The sequence below is a fragment of the Bos javanicus genome, chromosome 2 (assembly GCF_032452875.1).
Source record: "Bos javanicus breed banteng chromosome 2, ARS-OSU_banteng_1.0, whole genome shotgun sequence".
In the NCBI taxonomy this organism is placed as follows: Eukaryota; Metazoa; Chordata; class Mammalia; order Artiodactyla; family Bovidae; genus Bos; species Bos javanicus.
The window spans coordinates 30,635,046-30,655,443 of NC_083869.1; the positions used below are offsets into that span (position 1 = coordinate 30,635,046).

At 34.7% G+C, this 20,398-nt stretch overlaps 1 protein-coding gene across 2 annotated transcripts in view; it reads left to right on the top strand.

The window, feature by feature from the left end:
- GALNT3 (polypeptide N-acetylgalactosaminyltransferase 3) overlaps positions 1-19,431 on the top strand; it is a 51,547-nt gene extending 32,116 nt beyond the window's left edge. For both annotated transcript variants that reach the window (XM_061436399.1, XM_061436395.1), the window contains exons 3-11: positions 956-1,128; positions 5,759-5,908; positions 7,596-7,830; positions 8,303-8,420; positions 9,850-10,050; positions 12,103-12,234; positions 12,434-12,535; positions 17,443-17,595; positions 18,321-19,431. In XM_061436399.1, coding sequence (XP_061292383.1) covers positions 956-1,128; positions 5,759-5,908; positions 7,596-7,830; positions 8,303-8,420; positions 9,850-10,050; positions 12,103-12,234; positions 12,434-12,535; positions 17,443-17,595; positions 18,321-18,443 — 1,387 coding nt within the window. In that variant the 3' untranslated portion in view covers positions 18,444-19,431. The remainder of the gene's footprint in view (positions 1-955; positions 1,129-5,758; positions 5,909-7,595; positions 7,831-8,302; positions 8,421-9,849; positions 10,051-12,102; positions 12,235-12,433; positions 12,536-17,442; positions 17,596-18,320) is intronic.
- The last annotated feature ends 967 nt before the right edge of the window (positions 19,432-20,398 follow it).

Sequence of the window (20,398 nt, forward strand, 5' to 3'; positions counted from 1 at the left end):
CAGGTTCACTCTGTCTGATTTTACTGTGTTTTGAGGCCTCTCCTATGTGTTATTTCATTTGATCCTCACCTCACCTCAGCTGGGGAAGGACTGTGGTCATCTCTAGTCTCAAAGGCTGGAGATTGTATAGACCCACCCACATCCCAATGGGTTCATGTGAAGATTATTTTCCTTGAGGGTGACATTGCTATAAAAATGAATTCAAGATCTGTTTATAACTAATGTTTTTTAGCAAATGAGTAGGATCACTCATCAGTCATAAGCCACCTAGGGTCTCTCTCCTTACTGGAGCAAAATCTTTAACACAGCAAGTCATGTGATATATGGTAGGTACTTAACAACTTTTTGCTTCTGATGATCATTATAAGAAAATAGGCTTTGTCGAAAGCGAATTTTTTTTCCCTTTTGGTTCAGGTACAGGTTAAGGAAATTGATTAAACAGAAAATATTACATACTTAGCAAATATCTAATTTAAGATAATCTCTACAAAGATGAGTATTAATTTAATAAAGCTGCACTGTTAAAAATTGCAAATATAAAGAGAAAGGCATCATTTCTACAATGAAAGAAAAAAAAATTTTTTTTTTTTAATTTGAGCAGTTAACACTTATTTGCCATTTTACAGTTTGGCTCATTTCTAGGTTATTTTTCTTATCTAAAATGGTATTTATATTTAAAGTTATATTGTTGAGAAAGCTTACAAGAGCATGTTTTAATCCATGACATGTGATCAATATCAGCGGACATGATCTCTAGGTGAGTGGTCTATTTGTAAAACTTTTGTTTCAATCTGTTTGCCTTTATATAGCATTAAGATCATCTTACATAGAAATAAACTATGCACCAGCATTTCTACTGTGTTAAAGATTAAAACAATGATAATTTTAGCAATGGTATAGCTGTGAAATAGTGTAATAAAATTCATTATCATTCTTCTACTTTGACTTTTTCTAGATGTATTGAACAAAAATTTAAGCGCTGTCCTCCCCTGCCCACCACCAGTGTCATAATAGTTTTTCATAATGAAGCATGGTCCACGCTGCTTAGAACTGTCTACAGCGTGCTGTACTCTTCACCTGCCATACTGCTGAAGGAGATCATTTTGGTGGATGATGCTAGTGTAGATGGTAAGAAAGCACACGCAAATTAGATTATTTCCTGAGTAAATCCATGTGGTGTTGTCCAAAGTCTTTTTGGTTGTATTTACTCTCTGTATGCCACCTCAGAGCCTGAATAGAGTGTCTTGGATGCTGTGTATGATGGGTAGAAGGAGAACCCAAGGATGTCCATAGATATTTTGGAGTTTATAAATGTGTGAAACACCATTATTTATATTTTTGTAGTCCTCAGTGTGAGATTTTTTTCTTTTAAAGACATGATTAGGAGCACATACTTGTGCCTTGAGTTAGGCTGCCTTGGTTTGAATCCCATTTCTGGTCCTAACAAGCTATGCAACTTGGGCAAGTTGCTTAACCCCCTTATACTCAGTTTTTCTGTCTGTAAAATAGGGAAAATGTTATATTTCATCAAATTTATTGTAAGATACATTATTAGTGTATGTATCATTAGAAAAAAAGACCCTTACAGTCAATTAAACTAACATACCATTGATTATAAAAAGTGTATAATTGTATGGTTTAGAATTGAAGAAATATATTAGTATACAACTCCTAGGGTTGTTTTAAAGATTAGATGAATTAATATAAATAATACATTAATAAATAATATAAAAGAGTAGTTAAAAATTACTGAGGAGTTACCACATCCTGTTTTATTTTTGGTTCTTTTAAATATTCTAATACCACTTACAAAGCTAGCTAAAATCGTTAATGAATTTTCACTTCAGTTTACAAGTCAATAGTCAGTTGCTAAGTTACACATTGTCAGTTGGACTCACAGGATAATTGGACAAATACTCTAATTTGCTGAATTTTCAAACATTACAAATATTTTAGGTATCAAACAGGTACAGATTATTTCAATGAATGCAAAGTTTATTCCTGAATGAGCCCAAGTTTGGAACTAGATTTCTTAAACTCAAATTCCAGCTTTTTGGAAACACTAGTGAGCAGTTTCCTTATCCGTAAAATGATGATGACATTCTTCCATCAAATTCAAGCACCATCTATTATTAGGTAAATCATTACTTTATGGGGCTTACTCTGGTGGTGAAGATGGTAAAGAATCTGCCTGCAATTCAGGAGGCCTGGGTTTGACCCCTGGGTTGGAAAGATCCCCTGGAGAGAGGAATGGTTACCCACCCACTCCAGTATTCTTGCCTGGAGAATCCCAGGGAAGGGGGAGCCTGGCGGGCTGCCATCTATGGGGTCGCACAGAGTTGGACATGACTGAAGCGACTTAGCAGCAGCAGCAGAGCCACAAACACTTTCGCTTTTTTTTTCCATTGCTATAGACCATGAGGAGGAAAAAAGTTGCCTATTATGTCATATGTCATCAATTAATTATAAGATATATCCAGATTTTAGACATGGTAGTAAGTGGATAAAGCACAAAATTATTAACTTGGTTTATTTAAATATTTCTACATACAAGTCTAGACATCCCTATGGTTTCAAAATAAAACTAAACTAAAATAGCCCAAGTGAATAGAGGTTATATTATTGAGCTAAATTAACATCCAGATGGAATAGGATTGCTCATCATCAGAGATCTTTGACTTAGCTATAAAACCTATCCACCAAATAGAGAAGCTTTATTATTCAAGTTCCCTGGATTCAAGTTACATTATATCCAGATTTCTGATTTGAATCTTTAATCCTCTGAGCCAGGTTGCTTCACCATCTGATTGTAATCAGTTGGTTTATTTATTGCTTGATTTGTTCTGTATTTTTCTAATTCTTTGTATCTATTGGGACCAAAGTCCATGGATTTTTAAGTGATATCTGATTAAGTTCTCTTGTGTGTTTTACATAAAAAAAAAGAAAAATCCAGAACTTTATTTTAGAAATCTTTTGCTTTGGTTTCTTGAACTCTTTTCTCAGATAATTTTTATTTTGTTGATTTTTGAAGAAGTCGGACAACAGGGACACAGTAAGGCTACATCTAGTAAGCCTTCAGTTGAAAGTAACTTATATTATTTAATTGCACAGCAAGATTAATAGTGAAAGGAAATCAGAAAAGAGGATGATATCCATTTATAATCTTTCTGTTTCAACCATTTTAATCTTTTCTTTCCTAATCACTATCTAAATAAATATATAATGTTTATATAATTATACCCATGAAAGAAACCCAGTTTTGAAATCTGACATTTTCACATCACATTGTTATTAGCCTGTTTCTGTTACCTTCAAAACTTACTTTTAATGACAGTAATGAACCAGATATGTTTTGCTTAACCATACAATTTGTTTACCCTTTAGTCTTACTATAACATGATATTGCAATAGATATCCTTATGCTTATGTTATTTTCCTTTTTTTGAATTATATCTTTAGATTAGTCTGGAACGGCAGGGCTATTTGGTTAAAGTGTCTGAATTTTTTTTTTTTTTTTTTTGTAATTCTTTATAGCAATCAACAATAGATTTGGAAATATTTTCTTGACAAAGCGCTATCTTTGCATAGTAGTGTAATTGTCTTATTGGATTCAGTCAGAGAACTATCCAAGGAGTACCCACTGTAGAAAATGTATCCCTAGTTATGGTAAAGGAACTTGTGAAGTAGAAACCATAGTCCCTGACTTCAATTTGCTCGATGGAAAAGCATGAATATGTGGGTTATCAATTAACAGATAGCTAAAACCCAGTGACCCCAAATAAAATATAATGAGCGTTTCCAAAGCATAGACCATGTGCTAGTTTTGTTGTTATTTAGTTGCTAAGTTGTGTCCAACTCTTTGTGATCCCTGTGGGCTATAGGCTACCAGGCTTCTCTCTGTTCATAGGATGTCCCAGGCAAGAATACTGGAGTGGATCGCCATTTCCTTCTCTAGGGGATCTTCCTGACCCAGGCATAAAACCTGGGTCTTCTTCATTGTAGGTGAATTCCTTACTGTCTGAGCCACCAGGAAAGCCCAATGTGCTAGTTAGTCCCTGTCTTAAATATTTTATTTGTATAACTGATCTTTCATTGTATCCTCCCAACAGTCCCCTATGAGGGTAAATCCTATTATTCTCATTTTATAGATAAAGAAAGCGAGGTACAGAAAGGTAAAATAACTGGCCTAAGTTCACATAGCTAAAAGTAATGGTGCTATATATCAGACCCAGGAAATTTGACTTCATGGTTTTGTGTTTTTAAATTCATAAAATTAGGAGTGTGGATGGGGGTTAAATTTAAAAGGCAGGTAAGAATTTACAGGAAATTCAAAAGTTGTGGGTGAATAAAATTTCTTAACTTGTGAACAGTGAGAGGGTTTATTGAAGGAATCTGTAGTGACTCCATTTAAAAAATCGATTCCTGTAAAGATATTTGAAATGTTTCTATAAGTTTCTGCTTTGAGAATTTATCATTAAAGCAGAAATATCTATGGTTATATTTTTTTAAGACAAATTACAATCCTACTTGTCTTTCAGAGAATTAATTTTGAGGTACTTAGAAGGTGTTAAAAAAGTTAATCTGTTACTCTGAGATAGTAATGTTTAGATAACACTTACTTTTCCCCAAATGTTATTCCTAGACTCTTACCTCTTTCATGAATGTTTAAGCTTTAAATAAGCAACTATCCTTTCTGAACCACAGGAGAATTAAAAAAAATGTGCATAATTACACATAAAGTCAAAGTCACCTCCAATTGCTTCTGAAATCTGGCAGAAGCAAACATCTACCCAGGAGGCTTCCGGGCATTCTCAATATTCCCAAGTCTTTTTGAGTCTGTGTGATGGCCCAAGAAGGCCACGTGAAGAACTACATGATATATTCAACAAAAAATCGAGCATTTAATGTGAAAAAAACAGGCCTAAGGAGTTGTTTAAAAATATGGACAACACTTGAGTAACTTGACTGACATTTGTTTCTTTTACCTATTATTTTAACTCTTGCTTAGTATGTATGTCATCCAAATAGGAATACTGAGATCTTAAATTACACACCCATAACTCAGATTTTCCCTGCTTATAACCTCATTACTGATTTGCATGCCCTTTTCTTCCTTCATATTTTTATTGGAAAAAATCTGTGTCAGGAGACTCTAGAGCTTTCAAAATTTTTTTGCTGACTCTTTGTAGAAATATTCACAAACTACTGTAGCCCTGCATTTTTCTACTTGTATTTTTCTCAAGATTTTGGTCTTAAAGTTATTTTGACCACTGACTAAATGTCAGAGAATTTTTTTGAGACTTCACATTTTTCTATAAATTTCCAGATTTAAATACCAATTTTAAAAAGAATTTAAAAAAATTTAAAAAGAGAACCAAATATCTTTTTGGCCAAATTCAGTTTCTTTCTTTCCTTTGTCTCTCTTCTCTGGCCTCTAAATGAGTGTTCTTAACTCCTGGGGTCTATTCCATTTGAAGTCTCTCACTCCTCCCAAACACATTGTATTTATTGACATGACACGGACAGGATGTCTATGTGTTATAATGTCATGCATTATAATCATCCAAAAGTTAAGGTTTGTATATGTAGTTTTTTCAGTAGAGTTAAGGATGTAATATTTTTTATCTTAAGGGGTGGATGTGTACAACTGTTAAGATTATACACACAGAGGAATCATTGCCTTGTGCTTTCTTTAGCTTTCATGTTACATGTGAAATAAACTTAGAAATGAGTTAATCTTGATTTTTTTCTCTTACAGAGTACTTGCATGATAAACTAGAGGAATATATAAAACAATTTTCTATTGTAAAAATAGTCAGACAAAAAGAGAGAAAAGGTCTGATCACTGCAAGGTTGCTAGGAGCAACAGTAGCAACAGCTGAAACGCTCACATTTTTAGATGCTCACTGTAAGTATGCACAGAGAAACACAGTTGTACCATTTTCCCTCTCCCTCCCTCTAATTCAAAAGGTAAGGAAAGCTTTTCTTTAAATGCCTAATAGCATTTTCTTCAACATCGCTTCCAACTGGTGAGTATAGCAGTGATAGCACAAGCAGATTATAGCTCTGGGTAGGAAATTCCTTTCACTTATTTAAAGATCTTACCTCCTTTGTATTTGAGGTTCTTTAACTTTATGTCTTCCAGTGACCACCTTCCCCAGTGAGTTATCCATGCCTGGAACAGTTTTTCAGATGCTTGTTTTGTATTTAAAAAAAAAAGTGTTTTTCCTTATCATTCTTGATTATTACACTTTAAAGTGAGTGAAAGTTTTGTTTCTTTTCTTTCCCCTTCAAAGATTCATAAAGTCCTTCTTGTGCCAAATGAGAGGTGTCCCTTCATAGCTTCCTGTGTGTTTCCCATGAATGTTGTTAGTTTTTGTTTGTTTTTGTTGCTGCTGGGGTTTTTTTTCTTTGTATTTTAATTTTTTCTCCAGCATCAATGATTGTAAATACAGTAGTTGAAGACTATTTTTAGAGTCAATGTTTAATGTTCACCATAGATATTACTTAAATGTCACATAGTCCCTGGAGCTCCAAGCTTCCTGAGTTTTACTCTGTGTATGAGTGTTTAGCTTTGGATTGGCCAGCCCTCAGGTGCTGTTTGACCAAGCAAATGGTTTTGAGCACACACTAATTGTTACAGAAGGGCTTTTGGATTTGCTTGAGTCTCTTTAGAGCTTTCACATCCGGTATTCTCTCAATACCAGGCATTTAAGAAAAGTCTAAAGGTAATCCAAGAGAGGTGTTTTCAAAAGGAAATGGCCCCTTCTCCAGTATTCCTTCTCCTGTTCCAAAATTACAGTAATATCAGACTGGGCATTCTTCCCCTCCAGGCAGATTTGTCTGAGGGTCCTCCTGGGCCATGACTGCGGATGGCTGGATGATGAAAAGTCCTGAGTAGGACTGCACATGCCATATCCCCTGAAGTCTGTGTGCGATGTGAGAGCCTGGCCTGGGGCCAGAATCCGACCTTTTGTGCCACACCTTCATCCCCTGTGAAGTGCTGAGTTGGTTTGAATGGTTCTTTTCCAATTGCTAAAATCAGAATATTCTGATTCCTTTACTTATTTTCTCCTACAACCCTGTCAGAGAAATGAAGATTTCCATTTCTATACCTTACTCAAGGAGACAAGTTTAAATCAGAATATTTTTGGAGCTGCTGTTGCTGCTAAGTCACTTCAGTCGTGTCCGACTCTGTGTGACCCCATAGACGGCAGCCCACCAGGCTCCCCCGTCCCTGGGATAGCAAAAAGTCACCCTTGATTCATAGTCCATTTTAAAGAGAAATACACAGTGTGAAACTTAAATATATCAGTATCATTTTACTTCCATTCTAAGGTTCAAAAAATGTCACTCCCTCCCCATCAAAGTCACTCCTTAGCTATGCTTAATCTTACCTGCTTTTTTTTTTTTTCATCCTACCCTTATCTCATTACAAGAAACCTTTAAGAAATCTCCCTTATATAAATGTTCAAAATAATAATAATGACTTAGATACTCTCATTTCTCTGCAAACTCTCTTCCAAAATACAAAAAGAAAAAAAAAAAAAACCTGGAGTGTTTTGTTGAATTGATTAAAGCTGTATTCTTTCCAGGTGAGTGTTTCTACGGTTGGTTAGAACCTTTGTTGGCCAGAATAGCTGAGAACTACACTGCTGTCGTGAGTCCAGATATTGCATCCATAGATTTGAACACGTTTGAATTCAACAAACCTTCTCCTTATGGAAGTAACCATAACCGTGGGAATTTTGACTGGAGCCTTTCATTTGGCTGGGAAACACTTCCTGATCATGAGAAGCAAAGAAGGAAGGATGAGACATATCCAATCAAGTAAGACGATTGCTCTCAAAGACTTACATATAGTCAGTTGTTTGAATGTCTATGCATTCTTTGTTTTTTACAGTAATTTCCACCAAGGTGATTCACACTAACAAAAATAAAGAATATTCTGTATGGAAGGAATAAAAAAGTACTTTATTTATGGACTTGCTTATACACAATTTACCTAGTAGGAAGTAGAATTAAGTGAGCTCTATGTCTTCCTTATAATCATTACTTAAGAATCTTTAAGTTTAGTTAAAAGACAAAATAATTTTGCTCTGCTAGGGAAGGATACTTACCAGTTCCTCCCCATCCCCCAGAACTTGACTTTGAAGATTGCATTTTTAGTTTTTATTAATCTGTATAAAGCCTTGAAATTGTGATCTCTCTTTATTTGTAAATTTGATTCAGTTGCTCTTAAAATAGTTCTTTTTTTCTTATTTGGTTGTGTAACAAAGTTTGACAATGGATTATTTTTCAGAACACCCACTTTTGCAGGAGGCCTTTTTTCCATATCAAAAGACTATTTTGAATATATTGGAACTTATGATGAAGAAATGGAAATTTGGGGAGGTGAAAATATAGAAATGTCTTTCAGAGTAAGTTTATAAATATAGCTCACATACTAAACAATGAAACATATATTTCTAGTTGGCTGATACAGATTATCATAGATGTATGTAGTCTTTACTTTTTGTGCTTTCTTAAATTGTTAGAAATTTTAGAATCAATATATTTTCTTTTAAAATGTAGCTTATTATATTTATTCATATTTATTCATTGCTGCCAGTGTAACAAGAGGAATCAGTTAAATGATTGTGTCCAGGCACTAACACCAATTAATGCACTTGTAGCTACTGAATTCCAGCCAAGATAAATATAATTAAATCTAGTGCTTCAGGAAATTGGTTGACTATCAAGGGAGTCAGAATGGAAAAACATTTACATATAATTTTAAAGAACATTGAATTTAACTCTTTGGATTAAATGAGCTTTTTTTCTATACATATTAAAAGTTAATATGAGAAATAAAACAAAGGTTTTAGATCTCTACATGTATGTATTTGATTTCATAAGTTCATTTTTTTCAATAGCTTTGTCATTCATTTCTCATCACTTAGGCTGGAATGTAGTAGAAAAAGAACTGAACTAACAGTTGAAAGTTTTGAGTTTTGGCTCTGGTTTCATCATATAATGGCAATGATTATCTTAGCCAAGTTTGAGTGGCCTAAGGGCACGGGTCTTATTTTATTCATTTGAGTATTCCCAGCTCCCAGCACATGTTGAATCTCAAGCACAGTTGAACTGAACACATCACTAAGCTTTCTCACTTGCTTAAAAGAGAGAATGTGATCACAGCCCTAATGTTAGCACCTACTATTAAACATGATGTTTAGATTTCTCATTTATGGCAGAACAGATTGTCAAGACATCTAAGTGAGCAGGTACTGACTTAGCGATTTGCCATTTTATTTAGAGTTAAAGCAAATAAGGTTTTTTGACCCTCTTAAATGGCATGATATTTTTTAATATATATAATGACAAAGTTTAATAGGTTGTGTTTTGGAAAAATGACTGTCTGGAATCGTTTTCTTGATCACAAAATTGAATGTTCAAGAGGTAGAGTTTGGGCCCACTTACTCCAAATCTGCTGTGGAAGTCAAATGCAGAAGAGCCATTGGTCTTCTGTGAATACTAGAGAACTTGCATATTTTTTGACCAAAAAAAAAGAAATTTCAGAATTTATTTTTATGAGTGATCTGAAATCACTATTCTGTTAACGTAATTTCTGAAAATATGTTTACTTTTTTGGTCTCTAGTGTCTGTACTGCCTAATGCTAGTTCTTTAAGAACTTAAGTTGAATTGGCAGGGAACAGAGAAAGCTGTAAAGAGAGATAAAAGAGAAAGCTGTTTGTAAAGCTGTAATAAATCTCTTGTTTTTATTAGTATCTTAAAGGTGAACTTAAAAGCAACACTTTGATTTTCCTAAAATACTGTAAATTTAAACAAATATCATTAATTATCAGGTATGGCAATGTGGTGGGCAGTTGGAGATTATGCCTTGCTCTGTTGTTGGACATGTTTTTCGCAGCAAAAGCCCTCATACCTTCCCAAAAGGCACTCAGGTGATTGCTCGCAACCAAGTTCGCCTTGCAGAAGTCTGGATGGATGAATACAAGGAAATATTCTATAGGAGAAACACGGATGCAGCAAAAATTGTTAAACAAGTAAGTTAGAACTAACAATTAACAATAAAAATCCACAGCAAGTTCACATGTCCTTGGATTTGTTTGAGTCAACTCAAGTATAAAACATTTTTTAAGGAATTATTTTTGAAGCTGGTCTTTTTAACTCAAAAATGTATAACTAACTGATGCCAGTTTTCTCTCTCTACACTCTCTCTCTCTTTTTTAAGTCAAATAAACTGCATTTAAAACCTGAGGCAATATATAGCAGAAACCAATGCAATATTGTAAAGCAATTTCTTCCAATTAAAAATAAATAATTTTTTAAATTGAGGCATTCTACTTGATGTTACTTTTTTTTAACGTGAAAGATATTTAGTTTTTGTGACTGCTTTGGTTCAATATTTTACTTAATGAAAATAAGATTAAGTGGAACTGCTTTCAACTGGTTTTAGGTGATGTGATTAACTCCTGAATCAAGGTGCTAAGTGGCATTTTGAATTAGAGAGACAGTGTCAGATGTGGCAGAATGAACCAAGATATCAAGCTTTTTTGTTTCCAGTTCTGGCTCCACTTTCTGGAAGGGTGACTTTGGCAAAGCCCCTTGACACTATAAAATGGTCATGGTACTTTATAGGGTGATTGGCAGGTTGACCAGACATGGAGTGTATGCTCCACCACATTTCTTCTCTCTCCTTCCCTGTCTTGATATAAAATACTTAGCTGTCTCCCAAAACAGCTGTGAAATAAGGAAATAAGTACTAACAAAGGCATGGCACTATGGTTATTATTGACCTGTCCTAGATAAAAGCTCTGTAGAATCATCATGCCTAATACATTTAGAATTGAGTCCCAACAGTTTCAATATTGGATGTGGTAACTAAACTAGACAGTTTAAGGACATGCTTTGGTAAATGGCATCCAATTCTTTGTAAGAAACCGTGCCAGTTCGTAAGGAAGTATATATTGGGATTAAAGGGCATCAGCACCTCGGATGTCATAAAGATCTGGTCCCCTCATTTGTCTTTTTCTCTGGTCTCTGGTATCTCCCTATAACATGTCAGTACCAAGCAATATCAGAGCAGTACTGGACTGGATTGCTAGCCCTTCACCCGCGGCCACCGACACAAGTGGGGTAGTTTGTGTACTGTATAAGGTACTTGGCTAAGCAGGCGAGTGGATACTACATACCGCTTATGATTTGTCACCCACAAAGTGGCAAGTGACCCAGAAAACCCATTTTTACCTAGGGCAAATAGACCTACATGATAAAATATATAAGCTACCCAGAAGTCCTTTAGAGTTTCCTACCTTTTGCTAAGACCCCTCCCTGGGTTCAAAACATTGAAGTTGGCACAGAAAATATTTTTGTTAGTTGAACTGATAAGCTTGAGTATTTACTTTTACACATATCTAGGTACTCATAATTTTTCTTTAAAATTTTGCCTATATCAAATACCTTTTCAATTTAGAAGTGCTTTTAAAAAATATTTTCTTATTCCTTTTTAAATAAGATAAAGGGAAATAAAATACAGTTGATTAAAAACTTGACTTTTTCTACTAAAACATTGTTATTGTTAGGATATAATTAGGAGATATTATTAGGAGTAAGCAGCACCCTTAAAACTAGAAAAAAATATTCCTAAAGTATAAAAATTATTATTATCTTTGTGGTCTTGACTGGAGAAGAGATATAAATTACATGGTACATTGGCGCTGTTTCTCACACCTCACTTATAGATCACTTTAGTGTATAAAACTGGGATACATTTCAAATGTCCCACTACCATTTTTTGCTTTCAGCATTTCATTTAGGATCTCTGTCCCATGAAAGAGGTTTGTGGCACAAAGGAAGAATAAAATAGCACAAGGCCAGCACTGCAGTGGCCCTTGATTCTCTTTGAAGCCAGAAGTGAGCGGCCAGGCGTACTTGTTGCCCGAATGAATGGTGACTGTAGTTAAACTGCATATTACATTTTGACCCAGAATTTGTTTTTTTTAAAGACCTAATGTAAATACAAATAATAGCATTTGAAGTACTTCATCAGTGCTGTTTTAATTATGCATTCCCCTTCACTTCTCATCTTCCTCCAGAAATCATTTGGTGATCTTTCAAAAAGATTTGAAATAAAGCACCGCCTTCAGTGTAAAAATTTTACGTGGTATCTGAACAATATTTATCCAGAAGTGTATGTGCCAGACCTTAATCCTGTTATATCTGGATATGTGAGTATTTTCCTGTTCCTTTTTATTTGGTATACTCTTTGCCACCAATATTTATGTGGTTCAAGGAAAAATGCTGTAATACTTTCTGGTTTATTGCTTTTGAGAGTTTTACATTAACACCACTTTCAGAAATTAGTTGAGAAAATATATAAACCACGTAGATTTTTAAAAAATTTATAACTTGAAAATTTCCCTTTAGATTAAAAGTGTTGGTCGGCCTCTATGTCTGGATGTTGGAGAGAATAACCAGGGAGGCAAACCATTGATTCTGTACACGTGTCATGGACTTGGGGGAAATCAGGTGAGCATTGCACGAAAAATCCTGCCTTCTGTTTAGTACCTGCAACCACAAGTAAGTTCTTGCATGTCTTTCAGAACCCATATATCAATTTCATGTTCAGGTAAACTGGTATGTGAAATACTTTTAGAGTAAGTTGGGCAATTAATATTGAAGTTGCAGAGTACTTTATTTTGATTTTCACTCTACCTCTGAAAACAGTTTGAGGTTGCTTACCCATTCAGTAGAAAGGCAAATGAGAATATAATAGAATAATGCCATCTGAAATAAAAACAAAAACAAAAACAGGATCTTCTGTGTGAACCTTTAAGGTTGCATGACTATTAGCATGGTGATTTTGCTAAATTATACATAAAGGCTATATTTTACTGGATTAGACAGCAAATAACATCATGTTCATACTGTACTTTTGTGGGCTACAATATTATCTCAACAGATTTTAAAAAAAATATGTATGTTCTTGATTCTTCTTGATTGGTGACATCTTTGCTTGTTACTACCCTTTTCTCTGTTTTACTAATTAAGACTAAAATGTCATATGTCACTATGGATAGAGAACATATTAAAATATTATTTCTAGGTTTTAGCTTCCTTTTCTAGCCTTTTACAAGTTAATTCCTGGAAGATTAGACTCTCTCTCCGTTGTTAATTCAACAAATTCACTAAGTGACCCCTGCATACCAGGTACACTGCTGGGTTCAAGCAATTTAGATTCCAGCTCCTTCAGGAAATAGCTGTTTCAAAACTGGCATTTACAGTCAGGATGGTAAGGTCTGGGATAAAGCTTTGAGTGCTCTGAGGGTATGGAGGAGGGCATCAGAATTAGGGTGTCCATACATTTGCCTGGGAAAGGTGACACTTGGGAACATTTTTTGAAAGGTACACGTAAGGGTTAGTGAAATAGCTGGTGGGAATGAGAACAGATTGTCCTCAGGAGAGGAGCTGGTATGTCTTTTGGGGGAGGGCAGGATTGCAAGTGTTTTGGTATAGAGTCCAAGATGTGCATAGAGGATTTTCATGGTATTATTAATGAATACTCATGATGCCCTGTGTTAACAGGATGGAACTTTGATGATATCAGTTTTAAGAAGAAAGGGCCAGTTTATCTCCCAGTCCATATACTTCCATGTTTTTTTCTACTCAGCCTCAGTTTAATTCAGTTCCAATGCTTACTCATCCAAACCAATCAGTCTACTTACTGAAGGTAGATGATGCTGATGCCCAAAAGCTATAGGTAGGGAATAAGATCCATTGCTTGATGGTTAGATATAATTATGAAATAGGATGGAGATACACATAGATATATACAGACTTACATGTATATACATATACATAGATGTATGAGTATATATCTTCCTATTTTGAAATTTCCCTACACACCATATTTTAAAAGAAAAAAATAATTATACAAATAGTTGCCTTTTCTTGAAAATAACACAGGACTATCCAAGTAAAAATTAAGGTTTGGAGCAATGAGAAATATTTCCTCATTTGTAAAAATCTTACCATTAAATGTGTGTGTGTGTGCTCAGTTGTGTCTGACTGCTTTGTGACCCCATGGACTGCAGCTGCCAACCTCCTCTATCCATGGAATTTTCCAGGCGAGAATACTGAAGTGGGTTGCCATTTCCTTCTTCAGGGTACCTTCCCAATCTGGTGATCAACCCGCGTCTCTTAAGTCTCCTGCATTGGTAGGCAGGTTCTTTACCACTAAGTGTAAATATTTATAAATTTATTTCAGGGTTCCTATAGCATTACATCTATTTACCATAAAAATTGAAGATATATTTCATACACTGTTCTGTTTTTCTCCTATCATTGCCATAAAGATATTTTTATAGTTCTGTCTCTAAAATAATTTTTAAATTATGAATATCATGGGGCATCTTTTAGAAATTTTGGAATGGTTAAATAATTCACATATTCTTTCAACAAGTATTTGTTTGACAGTCTATAAAGTAAGTCACATCCTTATAGTAGTGAAGAAGACCAAGTCTCTGTCTTGTGAAGTTTGTATTCTAAAAGGAAAGGAAAAAATAGATATGTAATTTTAGGTATAAATAAAAATAGGGTAGGGAAATAATGTGTGTGTGGGGTTAGTTATTTTTGGAGATTCAGGAAGACCACTTTGAGAAGGTGACCTTAGCCTGGAGGCCTGTAGGAGTTAGGAGAGGAACCATGTCCTAGGAAGAGAGCATCTCGGCAGAGGGACCCAAAGCCAGCGGCCCAGTGGCAGGTAAATGAAGCGGGCACAAAGCCAGTGTGGCTGGAGTAGAGTTAGAGTGGTCTAGGAAAAGAGGGTGGAAAATGAGGTCAGAGACATGGATTAGGGGCCTGGTCATATAGGACTTCACTGGCCATGTTAAGATCGTGGATTTAATCCCAGTGTGACAGAAGCCATCTGAGGGTTTTGAGTGGAAGAATAATATTTTCTGGTTTATATTTTAAGATAACTGGTTTCTATTGCCCTGACATGGCCATTGATTTTATTTTGATTTATTTCCTTTAAATGTTATTTTCAGTCAAGCACTGCATTTAAACTAGTTTAGGAATTGTGGTTCCTTGAGTGGTAGATGTTTCTGAGATATCATCTAACTTAGTCATTTCCTCAGGCTTCCTTCTACTCTCTTGACAGATAATGATATTTTTTTGTAGCAGAAAACTCCATTGTAGTGGTATTTAAATATGCCAAATGAAAAATAAGTATTTTGATTATGTGAATAAATTGACTACTGTTGTAGTGCAGAGTGCAGTTTAATCCATTACCACTTTGTTACACAAGCCCTTGCTTCTTCTTCCCCTTTCTCTTCCGGTGCTTTTGTCCTGGTTCTAAGATAAAGTCTCTCCAGTGTTCTCAGCTAGCTAATTGCATACTCTTTGGCTAAGTATCTTCAACTATTTTCCATTCCTTATAACTTCCCTTTTAATGTTTTTTTAAAAAACATTATGAGTGAAGTAAAGTACTGGTCAGCCCTTCTCATCATCTTTGAGGTCCTAAAGTTTATCTTTTTTAAAGCACAGACAGAATGTTGTTTTCCTGATCTAAACCCATTTTCTTTCAATCTGAAGAAAGAAAGTCTTCCTTCTTTCCATCTGAAGAGCTTTCAGTCTCCATCTGAAGAGCTATCAGTTATAAAAATGACTGATACTATATTTGTGGAAGGAGATAAATTAAGCATGAGGCTAAGGCCAGGGGAACTCAAGATTAATTCAGCTAATGTTTGTGGAGTGCCTACTCTAATACACATAAAGGGTTTAGAACAGTCCCTGCCTAGCACATAATAAGGGCTCAATAAATATTAGTGCTAAGACTAATTACTTCCCTATTGAAAATCAATTATGTTCACTCATTTTCTCTTTGGAATGTCAACATTATGAAATATTTGATTTATAATGGATGTCATTACTAGATACACTGCCTGACTTTGGTCTACAGTGAAGTCAGCTAGCTATACCATAATTCTAATAGAGTGCTGTGGAAGTTGTCTCTGATGACTCTGGGAGCCCTGAGGAGAGTGTAAGTTTGTGCACAGGACAAGTTCAGGGAAAACTAAAGAAGGAAGGTAATATTGGAGTTGACTTTTGAAGCATCAGAGGGAGTTGGCTAGGCAGAAAAGCATCCAGGGAGGTATTCCAGGGAGAGCACTGTAAAGCAGTCTTGGAGTTGTGGATACACACGTCCTGCCTTGGTAGGATTACGTGAAAGGAGCAGTGCATAACTGGGACAGTGGTTGATGTAAGATTGAAAGTGGAAGATTTCACAGACCAGTTAAGAAGTATGGGCTTTATCTTAGCAAGAGTAGTGATTCACTTAAGCAGGGAACGTAAGGGATCAAATCTATGTTACAAAAGACAAACCGGCAGCAGATTGGATTGTGTTATAGGAGTGGAAGTTGGAGGCACATGTGAAGGTGTTGCAGTAGAGATTTTGAGTGCCTGAACAAGAGAAATGAGGGTGTGGAAGTAAGGATGGGTAGGATGGTAGCATCTGAGAGGAAGATTTAGGAAGACTAAGGAGCCAATTAATTGGATATGTGGAGAGAGAGAAGCATCAATAATAGTAACAACAGCTAAAAATGAATTGAATGCTTACCGCATCCAGTTACTGGTCTAAACGTTTTACACATATTAACCTATTTATAGTCATAACCCTATGTGTGCACTTGTGTGCTAAGCAGTTATAGTCGTGCCCAGCTATTTATGACCCTATGGACTGTAGCCCACCAGACTCCTCTGTCCGTGGGATTCTCCAGGCAAGAATACTTGCCATACCCTTTCCAGACCCAGAGATAGAACCATGTCTCTTCCCTCTCCTGCATTGGAAGGTAACTTCTTTGCCATTAGCGCCACCTAGGAGCTGTTAAATTACCTTTTACAGGCAAAGGAACTGAGGTATGAAAAACTGCCTCCCCCCCCTTTTTTTTTGGTCCATGGAATGAGGGTTGCAGGATCTTAATTCCCCAGCCAGGGACTTAACCTGGGCCACTGCAGTGAAAGTGCCTAACCACTGGACCATCAGGGAATTTCCAAGAGTACGTTTAAATACTACTAGTCTAAATGAAAGTACTATTAATTGAGATGAATAAGAGGGAAGGAACACTTGGGGGTGAAAAAGGAATGATGGGCTTGCTAAAAGTTTCCAGGCTCTTTTCTATGGCGTACCTGTTCTCGTCTCCATCCTACCTAGAATCCAATTTCTGACATGGGGAGGAAGATAGTACCTTCTTAATTAAGTAACTATTGGTGATAGGCTGGAGAAAGGACATAATCTTTTCTGTTCCCCAAACTCAGTTTGTAATTATGATACCTATTTTTCAGTGAGTTGCTGATTTTTTTTTTTTTTTAACTGACAGTTTTGCAACTGAGGATATAGGGTGCTTTTGTCAATAACAGCATTCTTCCTTTCACAGTACTTTGAATATTCTGCCCAACATGAAATTCGGCATAACATCCAGAAGGAATTATGTCTTCATGCTGCGCTAGGTGCTGTTCAGCTGAAGGCATGTGCCTACAAAGGTCACAAAACAGTTGCCACTGGAGAACAGATATGGGAGATCCAGAAGGTACCTCCTTGCAGTTAATTCACCCCTCTATATAATTATTCTGAGTAGCTCTATTGCTTATCTGGGAAAATATATGAAACAGTACATTAATGTTATCCATCAGAATTTCTTTGTATTTGTTAACTTTGTCATTATGTATCTCTACCTTATGTTAAGAAAGAAGGTATCAATGAATTAAATACTCTTAGAGCAGAATGGTTGTAAAATGTCTTAGAGCATGATTTATGCAGATCAGCTTTCTGTGGATTATTAATAATAGTTGTTCATGTTTGTTTTTCTGGAGTTTCTTATAATGCCTGTGACAGTCATACTTTTCTTACCTAAACTGATACTTTCCTTCCCATTTTTTGTACTTTTTCATGAATCTAGATTTGAGGGGATACGTGAAAGGTGGTTTTTTTCCCCCCTGTTTTTAAGCATATGTTTTAAAGCTTAGCTGGAATCTTCCAATTCTTACCTGCACATTGTTTTGTGTAATGTTAGAACATTTATATAGCACCTTCTTTGAATTGAACATCGGTGGCATAAATTGCGTTGCCTACACCAAAAACCAACAAGATTTAATTAAACATAGTAGATCTTAGAAAGATTAAAAGTTAAGAATGGTATATATTTATTCTGTTAAGTCTACCTTAAGCTTCCATGAGACCTTGAAGTGTTTTTATATTTCTCAGTTAACCCTGAGTCTTGAAACTTAATGTCTGTTTTATTTCTTTTTATTCTAGGACCAACTTCTGTATAATCCATTCTTTAAAATGTGCCTTTCAGCAAGTGGAGAGCATCCAAGCTTAGTGTCATGCAATCCATCAGACTCACTCCAAAAATGGATTTTTAACCAAAATGATTAAGTGTTCCTTAAAATTAAGGAGTTGAAAAAGGAGATATTCTTTCTCATAAAACTGTGACTAGGCATACACTGTAGTTTTTGAAAATTATGCAAAAGCAGCTAATTGTAACTTATTCCAAGTGCATTTTTTTCTTATTTATATCTTAAAATGTCTATGTAGCACTGCTACAGAAATCCCTTAAGTTTCCATTTCAAAGCACAATAACTAGTAATACCAAAGACTATTTTGAAATGTCCAGATGTAGAGGAAGAGAAGTTTATAGTATGATGAAAATAATTTTTCCAGAAAAGTGATGTTTGTGTGCTTTGTACACTTGAGAATATGCATAGTTACATTCACACACTCACAATTTAAAATATTTCTTCTAGTTTTTTGGGGGGGAGGGAGAAAGATTTGATACTATATTTTTTTAACATAGAAATGGATCAATGAAGGTCAAAAGTTGGCCTTTGTGTAAAACCAGGAAATTTTTTATAGATCTAGAATTTATTATAAAAAAATGCAGGTAAACATTTTTTTTTTTGCATTTTGTTAACTTACCTGTCAAATGTTTCCTTAAATATGAAATTAAATAAATAAGGAGAAGACTATTTTTAACACTTCGATTTCTTCGCAAATTTAAAAATATATTTTAGTCTGAAGTCTACTTGATTTGAAACACTAAAGTCTTCCTTAAAAGACTTTTTAAAAAGTAACTATACTGTGTGTTTTCCCAAAGAAATTTAAAAAAAAAACAAAAAACCTCTAAGTTGCTCTATGTTAAAAAGGTGTCTTTTTCCTTTCTGTTAGTCTTTTCTTCCTACCAAAATTCACTAATCTTGAATGTTTATGAAATTGAGTTTCAGATGTCATACTTGACTCCTTTAAAGTTAAATTTTGTTTGTTACCGATTCAGTTGTAGATTATCTTTGCAATGAAAATTTTCACCAAAAACCTTCTTTCTATCTATGGAAAATACAATAAAACCAATTTTTATCACTATTATAAAGGATTTGATTTCAGTTTATTTTTTGGATAAAATATATAATTGATAATAGGAGAAGCATGAATTTTGTATACTGAATTTCTAAGCATCAATTGCAGAGTCATCAGATATTCTTAAGGGAAAAAAACTTAATAATAGCAATGGCATAAAAATGGGAAATAGAGAAGATTCTGTGTTAGATATTTAGAGAAATTTCTACTAATTTCTGATAACTTTCCTTGAGTATATGACAACTATTTGGTGTGTGATGCTTACTTGGAAGACTTAACGATTTTTCTTTTTGGTAATTTTATATATAGATCCTTCTATTTTTATTGAAGAAGTAAAATATGATTGGGTTCATTTTTTAACCTGGCTTCAATTGTGTGTAAGAGAATATTTTAAAATTATTAGCCCCGTCTTCTCATTGTACTTTGAACCTACATTAAAAATAAAAAAAAACCCTGCAGTCTTTATTACAATGCCAACATTATTTTAATTCAACTGATACTTATTGTGGGTCTAACTTTGTGTCAGAAGTTATGGTAGGCATATTGCCTTTAAGCCTAGGTCTTATACAGCAGAAACACAGATAATTTTGAAATAGCACAGTGCGTGACATTATGATGTTATATGTTATGATGCAAATGACAGCTCACTATTCATAGTGAATATTTCTTTACTTTAATAAGTACTTTAAAATATTACTTTATTTTACTTTAAAATAGTTCTTTAATACTTTAAAAAGTATGACTTTAAGTAATAAAAAGTAATACTTTAATAAAAGTAATACTTTAATAAGTACTTTAGTACTTGAAAAACGATGACTTTTTCTAATACTAATATGTATTGTGAAATATACACTAGAGCCCACATACGTGTGCTATTTCTGTTTCTCAGTCTGTTAACTCCAGAGTAAACATCCAGGAGCACAGATTGTTCTTGGAGCTCATTGTATCTCACAAAACCAAACAAATCCCCAAAGGGACTT